Source organism: Echiichthys vipera (genome assembly GCF_963691815.1).
Source record: "Echiichthys vipera genome assembly, chromosome: 3".
Lineage (NCBI taxonomy): Eukaryota > Metazoa > Chordata > Actinopteri > Perciformes > Trachinidae > Echiichthys > Echiichthys vipera.
In genome coordinates, this window is record NC_139828.1 from 17,756,649 (window position 1) to 17,765,521 (window position 8,873).

At 41.1% G+C, this 8,873-nt stretch overlaps 1 protein-coding gene across 1 annotated transcript; it reads left to right on the top strand.

The window, feature by feature from the left end:
• Positions 1 to 4,382: 4,382 nt before the first annotated feature.
• b3gnt7 (UDP-GlcNAc:betaGal beta-1,3-N-acetylglucosaminyltransferase 7) lies at positions 4,383 to 7,568 on the top strand (the record flags this gene model as incomplete). The annotated part of the gene is made up of 2 exons (XM_083911585.1): positions 4,383 to 4,485; positions 6,338 to 7,568. Coding segments are annotated over exons 1-2 (1,233 nt in total). The 5' UTR covers positions 4,383 to 4,483.
• Positions 7,569 to 8,873: the final 1,305 nt, after the last annotated feature.

Genomic DNA, 8,873 nt, shown 5'->3' on the forward strand with positions numbered 1-8,873 from the left:
CATCAAGGCATGAAGAAATTAGATTTTTGAGTGTTAAGGAGTATTTCAGATTGCCCTTTTTAGCTTCGTGCTGGTGACCTTGAGAAAGTTTACTAAACCCATAGGGGCCTCTGGGTAGTTAGCGAGGGGGGCAGGTGTTTACCTACAGCCACAGCTGACAGGGGCATTCAAAACACACCCTGATCACTTTGGCTTTGTTCTATCTGCCTTTTCAGAGAGTAACATCCTCAGTTGACGGCTGAGTGGAAAAAGGGGGAGGGGGAAGAAAAAGATCCCCTCAAGCCACTTTTTCTTCCCCAGCCGTAAATTCTTTCATGGTGGGCCCCTCACTTATCCAAAGGAGGAGGGACACATGTACTTTCTGAGGCTTGTTCATCCCAGTGAGACACTTGACAAGATTCCGACAGACCAAAAGGTAATCCTCGCCCAAGTCCCTCAGGTGTGTTAAACCCAACAAAGGATTAGCAAAGACTTCCTCTGAGCCAAAAGTAGAGGCAATGTTTTCCATTTCTTACTAACAATCTATTTTTCGTACCACGCCAAACCCTCCAGCTCACCTTGACGTCCTTATTCTCGCATAAACAAAAGGTGAAAGGGAGCAAATTAGCATTGGTGGAGTGATGTAGGGAAGGACAATGGATAGTAAAATTGTGTAATTTCAACTGCTATCATTTCCTAGCATGCAGGTGTTCATTTATGATAAGACTGAAAGGTTTCATCAGATAGGTAAGCAGTTCTTTAGACCTGTGTAATCATTGACCCCTTCATATCTTGTACTTGTGTACTTTTTAGTGAGGACTTTATTCACAGCCTACTCGTCCAACACATTTTCACTCCCAACTCTTCAAATACCGCTGCTTGGTCAGTGGCCCTCAGTGATATGACGCATAAGGCACTTTTTTAGCTTCTGTATGAGATGCACTAAGACGACGTAGTATAAAATCAAAGTCTACGCAGGGAGGGTAATAATGCAAAAGTGACAAAGTCTGTGTACGGACAAAGTCAGAGCCTTAACATAGTGATGCCAAGGGGTCAAGACCAAGAATCTGTATGTGAGTGAGAATGTGTTTACTGGTTAGAGATAACACAATATTACTTTTATTGTATAATTATAATCACTTTTTGCTGTTCACATGAACACATTCATGTGGACATGTGGACATGTTGGCGCAGTACCGTACTGGAAGTCAAAAGACGCCAAACTGGAAGTGCAACAATGCCCAAAAAACAACAATTTTAGCCAACAAAAGGTGACGTTAGGGGTTAGGCATGAAAAACACTTGATTAGAAAAAAGGCCTTAATGGAACGGAAGTCGACCGCGAAAAATTGCCAAACCAAAAGTTAAACAATGCACAAAAAACAAAAATTTTAGCCAACAAAAGGTGACGTTAGGGTAAGGCATGAAATTCAGTTCTCCTGGCTTAAAGTCCTGTGATTTAGGACCCAGTAACCACCCCAAACTGCTTCTTTACACTAAGGCTTGTGGTCTTATACTACGTCACATACTTTCACTATAGGAAATACACACACACACAATACTTTTGTGGAATACATGCGAATTACCCCGCTTTTTCTTTTGGTTATTATATGTACAAAAACTGCATGAGAACAGCCTGGTCTGATGAGAGTGCTGACAGTGATCTACAACAGTAAAACCAAAACAAGGAGCTAAAAGACACTTGCATCAAAACTATAATGCCACAAAGTATATTTTTCAGGTTGCTAAATGTATAAAAGATTATTTTAAAGTTAATCATAAAAATAAATGACATTGCTGTTACAAGGTCATATTCTGACACCAGCCACTTGTTACAATGAGTCACTGTGCTCTTAGGGCTCTGTTTTCCTTATCAGCTGATGCCTCGGTTAGACATCAGTGACAAACACTGCCTTTCCAGCCAGGGGAAAGATGAGGGACTTCGGTGTCCATCACCGCTTCACTTGTCTACATCACTTGCAGAGCCTGAATCCACAGAGAAGGGGAAAAAAACAAAACGGGAAAAAACACCAGGCAACAGGATGCACATGGCCCTGAGAAGGATGGCTGGTTAGATCCAGGAAATGGAGAGGGAAGGAGAGGAAGGAGAGATTTTGGATCGCAGCTGTGTTCAGATTGAAAAATTCCTATTTTGAAGCAGGGGGAGACATGTTGTTGTTCTTTCCGCAGACCATAAAGAGACGGAAGAGCTATTTGCCACAGCAAGGGCTAAGTGCGGTTATGGTGGTGGCAGCTGTGCAATCAGCACTTCAGAGACCTTAAAAGTGACAATAAAACATCCTCATTTGTTTTATGTCCATTACATATATTTTAGTTATGGTATCTTTGAAATTTCTTTGATACTATCACTTCAGAGGAAATCAGACTTTGACTTTTGATTTCCAGTAAAATCTTCCTTGACCACTGCTTCCAACAGTGACACATCAAGTAACATGTCACTTTTATAGGCCATATGAAATCCTTAGTTACACAATGGCTTTAAAAGGCCAGGAGCTGATAAAAAAAACCTGTGGGGTTCGCTGCTTAACACCAGGACCTCCTGCTGACGTCAGTAGCACCGGAAGGTCCATGTATGGCTGAATAATTGAACTGATAGTTAAGTAAATCATTGTACCTCTATCAGTTATTGAGACTGTTCTTGCAGGTCAGTGGTTCAAGAAATTCACAATTCCACTTCCTCAAGTTTCCATTGTGCAAATATAGTGAACTGGCAGGCACTCTCAAACTTTGACACCCCTGGTTCCTTTTTATGATTCCTCTTTTTTAATTTATTTTAATGCTTCTATTTTGTCCATTTCTTTAGCAAAACACTTGATGACAGACTTTTCATTTCAGGTTGTTTGGTCACTTCATATATTTGCCTTTACACAAAGCTGTGTTTGCCAAACGCCCCCCCTTCAGGGCAGAAAAACAAGTTTATAAAGCAAATTAGCCTTTTATTAACTGTTTGTTGTGTAGTAGTTATAAGGCATTGTAGGACAAGAACTGCAGTTTCATCGTCTAGTGAGTCTAATAGATGATATCTTCGGATTTTCAATGACAATAAAATTGGGGATTGGACAACAATAAAATCTGGGAGTTCTTTTAAATGTCTTTCTTCACCTATGGCATATTGTATGATAACAAAAAGTCTCATCTTATGAAATAAGTTTGGTGTTAATTGTTGATTGATTCTCTTATGTGAACACCTCTGGGCATGTTTTTCTTTTCTTTTTTACAGTAGTGGAAAGTATTTGAGTACATTTACTCAGGTACTGCCACTCTCTTCAAATACATACAAATGACACAGTGAGTTATGCCTTAAACAGAGACAGACTTTTTAGACAGATTTCTTTTTGTTTTCGATAATAAAATAAAAGTAACATATAAGTTTACCCAAAACCTTGGACTGACACAACAGTAAGTCTACTGAAACACTTTATGTGTGAAAATGAGTGACATTTATTTACATGAAAATGATGGAGGAAGAAGGACACAGATATTTTAGGCTATTTATGTAAAGGTACAGCAATAACACTGTAGAAATACTGTGCTGAAGTGCTGCTTCAAAATTGTATGTAAGTAAAAGTAGTAATTATGCAGCTATTGGCATCAGCACTTATATGCTACACACACTATACAAAAATAAAAGTACTCAAAGTACTCATTTTGCATGGTGAACCTTAGTAATAGTAATATTCGATTCCTGGATTATAGCCTAAATAATGTGTACATCACTTTAATGTTGCAGTTTATGGAGATGGGACTATATTTCAGCTATGTCACACACTGCTGGGTAGCTTAAACAATAATAATACATCATCATCTTTGGGGTGATTTATATTTTGTATTAATCATCTGATGTTGTGAAATAAATAGAGTCAAAAAAGTACAATATTTCCCTCTGGCATGGAGTGGTGTAGAAGTATAAAGCAGCATAAATAGGTGGAGAACAAGTATCTGAAAATGTTGCGTGGAAAACTTGAAACACAGGCCAAAGGAAAATAAGTGGACGTGACATAAAGCAAACAGACTTATACCGATGTTGAAGTAACAAAAGAATTCCAATGTTGAGTTTGCCATGGGGGGGGGGTATTATTAACCAATGATGATTGAGTATCATGCTTGTGTACACGACGGGTGCGCTCTTTCTTCCCTGTCCATTAATCATCCAGATCCCGAGTGTGTCTGTAGTCCTGGTCTACGTAAGCGCGTGCCTTTAAAAGCAGCGGCTCTCAGGGAGCCAGGGCAGTCCTCAGCAGCGCGGAGTACGCAGAAGCACATCTGCACCGGCCCCGAACCCCTCTCTGTCCGTGTCTGTCAACGTTTGCGACAAGACTTGTTTTTTTTTTCCCATGGAAAGGATTATTTTTTAATTTGGTCCAGCAGTCGAAGAGATATAAACTCAAACTCCTTCTACTTTCCAGGGCTCAATAATCGGATTTTGTTATTGGTGTATTATCTCTAAGCAACCGCCAAAGAGCGTCGAAACCACAAGACAAACAATGTAAGTAGCGTCTTCATCATTAACGTCAAACCGTGCTTATGTGACAGTTTTTTTTGTTTTTTTTGGCTAGAATCTCTGCATATTAAGGCATCAACTCAAAAATCTTAAAACTCTACAAGTCACTCATCAAGATTTTAACTTAGGAAAATGCTTCTTCAAATAAAGTGAACACTAGCCCTATTCATCGTAGGAGGGGGAGGAAGGTGAAAGGCTGTCAACTTTTAAGATAATTTAAGTGTCGCATATATTCTGTCTTTGTTTTAGGTGTGACTCCAGAAAAACTCACAAGCGAGCTGTCATTATCAACATGAATTTCTGTTACAAATGACATGAATATTGTATATGCTGGTTTAGGCGGTTCCAGATTTGATTTGGGGTTGGGTTGGGGGTAGGGGATCGGGCTGTGAGCGTGACGAGCCCTGACATGACATGCTAGGGTTACTTCACTTTTTAAGGGTGCATTGCACACGTTCTTCCAGAAGTGTCACTGCTTAAATAAAAAAATGACATAGCGCTTCCTTATCTCTTGTGTACAGTGGCTCTGAGGGGCAAGACACAACAGCAAATTGAAAAACGCAACAGCAAATCAGAAAGCACAACAACAAATCCTAAAGCACAACGCCAAATCTGAAACCACAACGCCAAATCTGAAAGCACAACGCCAAATCTGAAAGCACAACGACAAATCCCAAACCACAACGCCAAATCGGAAAACACGACATTAACTTCAACCGGAAAGGGTAGGTCTCTCTGATCAGAGGATGGACCCTCCTGATTGGACAGACGGACTGTCTGTCTTTTAACAGGGAGAGAGAGATGGAAAACCCGGAAAAGAGCCTATTTTCAAAGCATGAGTATTTCCGAAGATACTTTCGCTATTATAAAGAATTATTTTTGATGCAGGGCATCCGTACGGCGTGACAGATGATATGTTATCAACCAACCTAAACATCAGGATGAGTATATCTGACTATGTGGGAAGTACTAGCTGCGTGTTAAACGCAACCTTTGCTAACGGCAGATAGATGAGTAGCTGCCCTGGTCCACGCAGCTCCGTGAGGACCGCACGTCTCACCTCATCTGGATGTGAACAGTTTTCTTCTGTACAACCCTGCTTCTCTCAATTGTGACTTTCATTATTTACCGTTACACTACGTGTATGGGGCTGTAACAAACCGCAGGAGAGCGAGGACAGAGTCTGACTGAGAGAGAACTCATTTATTATTTTTACTTTATTACATTTTCTAGACCAAGTGAATCCAACATAAACACTGATGCTGCATGTCATTTGTTTGGAGCAAACAATGGTAAAGCCACTAAAAGGTGTAGGGATTAATCATTAACAGGTTACTGTCTTTTTATATTAGATGCAAAAAAGTTACAGGGAAAACACACACACACACAGTGTTCATGGTGTTATACTTTCCCTTAGGCTGCTTGCTTTACTGGCTATTTTTAAAAAACAGCAAATATGTTTATGGATATCATGTAAACATTTTAGAACCTATTTGGTGACAATCTTTCCTTTTTTGCTCTACTGGAGAGTATTCCTTTTATATTTCCATCTATTTTTTCATTTTGTTTTAAACTGTTTTTTATTTCAAATATTATGGGATGGATGCATGTCAACTGAAAAATGAATACTCTAGGGTTTTCATTTGGTGTGTGAGTATGTTCTAAATTGACCAATCCAATTGCGTGGTCGGATCTACTTGTTGTGTAATTGGTTTTATTCTTACTCCTAGAACTAACAAAGTGAAATGTGTCTGGTGAAAAAAGAAATGAATCACTTTTGACATTGATCATAATGGCCTAACTCTGACTGGCATCTGTGATCTTTGTCTTCACCCAGGATGAACAACAGAGATCGCTGGCGGGTGTACAAGAGGGTGAGTGTCATGTTTTTCCTGGCTGTGGTGGCGCTGACTGTTGTCCAGAGAGGGAGCATCAACATGGGGGCTCCATTTGAACTCGAGAGGCAGGCTCGCATGGATCCCTCTGAAGGAGTGGAGCCTGGTGCTGCCCTGGGGATAAAGAGCTTCTGGAAGGCTAGCAAACGCCAGCCGGTGCCTAAACCTTCATCCATCACGCGGGAGCCCAGGATCACTGAGGACAGCGGCCCCAGAACCTGGGATGTAACCAGCTCTAACTGCAGCGCCAACCTCAACCTCACAAGTCAGGACTGGTTCAGGAGCTTGGAGGACAATTTCAAGCAGTTCCTGCTTTATCGACATTGCCGTTACTTTCCCATGCCCCTAAACCACCCGGAGAAGTGCACAGGGGACATATATTTGCTCATGGTTATAAAATCTGTGGCCACGCAACATGACCGAAGGGAGGTCATCCGGAAAACCTGGGGCAAAGAGCGAGTGGTTGACGGCAAGAGGATAAAGACACTCTTTCTTCTTGGTAAACCTTCCAGTGTGGCAGAGAGAGCGAACCACCAAAAGCTAGTGGAGTACGAGGACTACATCTACAGAGACATCCTCCAGTGGGACTTCCTGGATAGTTTCTTCAACCTCACACTTAAGGAGACCCACTTCCTCAAGTGGTTCCACACCTACTGCCCTAGTGTACGCTACGTCTTCAAGGGGGACGATGACGTCTTCGTCAGCGTGGAGAACATCTTTGAGTTTCTAGAAAGCAGCACCCGTGCAAAGAACCTGTTTGTGGGGGATGTGATTTTCAAGGCTAAACCCATTCGTAAAAAGGAAAACAAATACTACATCCCCATGGCTCTGTACAATAAGACACACTACCCTCCATATGCAGGCGGAGGGGGTTTTCTGATGGATGGGACCCTGGCGAGGAGGCTCCACTGGGTGGCAGACACCCTGGAGCTCTACCCCATCGACGACGTCTTCTTGGGCATGTGTCTAGAGGTGCTTCAGGTCACTCCTATAAAACACAACGCCTTTAAGACGTTCGGTTTGGTGAAAAATAAGTTGAGTAAGTTGAACCGAGAACCTTGTTTCTTTAAGAGCATGATTGTGGTGCACAAGCTGCTCCCATTGGACCTCATGCGCATGTGGAATCTGGTCAGTAGGGACCTGGTCTGCTCGCAGAAAGTGGAGATCCTATAGCTTGATGGGACCACCTGGTAAGGACAACACTGACGAGGCGAGCTGTACCTCGGTGAATGCTACTGTAATGCATGTGAGAGTCCACGTGAATTCTCCTTTATGTGGAGAGAAACCACAGACTTTATTTGAATTTGCTGTTTCTGTACAGTAGTGCAAGTAAATTATACAGAGTTTATTAAAGGGTGTAGAATTGTGTATTTATATTGGCATTTTGAAGGACTCACACTGTCAGATTCAGAGACAACGACAAAATTTGAGCTGCAGCGTTAAAATGAGGGCAGTTACTCCCTCCACACTACAGGCTTTTGTAAAATTTTGCTGCCTAACATTTGTGATGCCATAGCCAGACACACACCCTCCCGTCTCCTCAATGGCCAACACCCGTTTTTCCTCCTTTGTCATGGCTTGAAACGGTCAAGGTTTTATTATTGGCCAGGAAGAAGAAGAGGAAGAAGAATTCCTTTATTAGTCCCGCGAATGGGGAAATTCAATTTTCACTCTATTATTTTTCATAATAGGCAGTGGCCTATTGTGGCAGTGAGTTGTCATTAAATCACCAATGAAAGCAAACCCAATTAATGTGAATACTCAAACAAAATCATGAATATGTATTTGTAGCATATTTTGGATAGTTTAGAAGGGGAAATAATGTTTGCTTTAGTTTGATCTTGAAAAACAAAAGGGCAGTTGTATTACGTCGGTTCCCTGGAGGCTTGGGTTTGAAAACGCCACTGCTTATGCTAATGCTGCCTGTAGTTATGCTATCATGTCGGGTTTATAGATTGCCTTCACTTGGACCAGTATGGCATGCTGTAGTGGCTTCAAATCAAGTAAGAGAACGAAACAACTCTCTCTACCTCAGTGATTTGGTCAAAGAATTCTTAATTTCATCATCACTCACATTTTCTATACTGTAACCATTGTCTTCATAGACCGTATATGTTCCCAAAGTAACATTTGAATCACTTTTTTTGTATTGTAGAGGTCCTTGCACTCATTTGTTTTTGGAATGTGACTGACTTGATCTGGACTTCTACTACTCCTATACTACTGGAAACTTTAAAACAGAATAATGTCTAAACTTGTTATGTGCTGTCCTGGATTTTAATATGCTGCTATACTTGAGATGGATTTGGTAGAGGGTTTACAATAGAACTGTGAACTAAAAACTATTGCTGGTACGAGTGTATGACATGTTAATTTAATCCCCAACAAATGAGGGGAAAATGTGGGGTTCTTGTATTTAATTTAAAGTGTCAGATGAGCATATTAATGAGGATGTTTAATGATCATAAAGCTGAATGT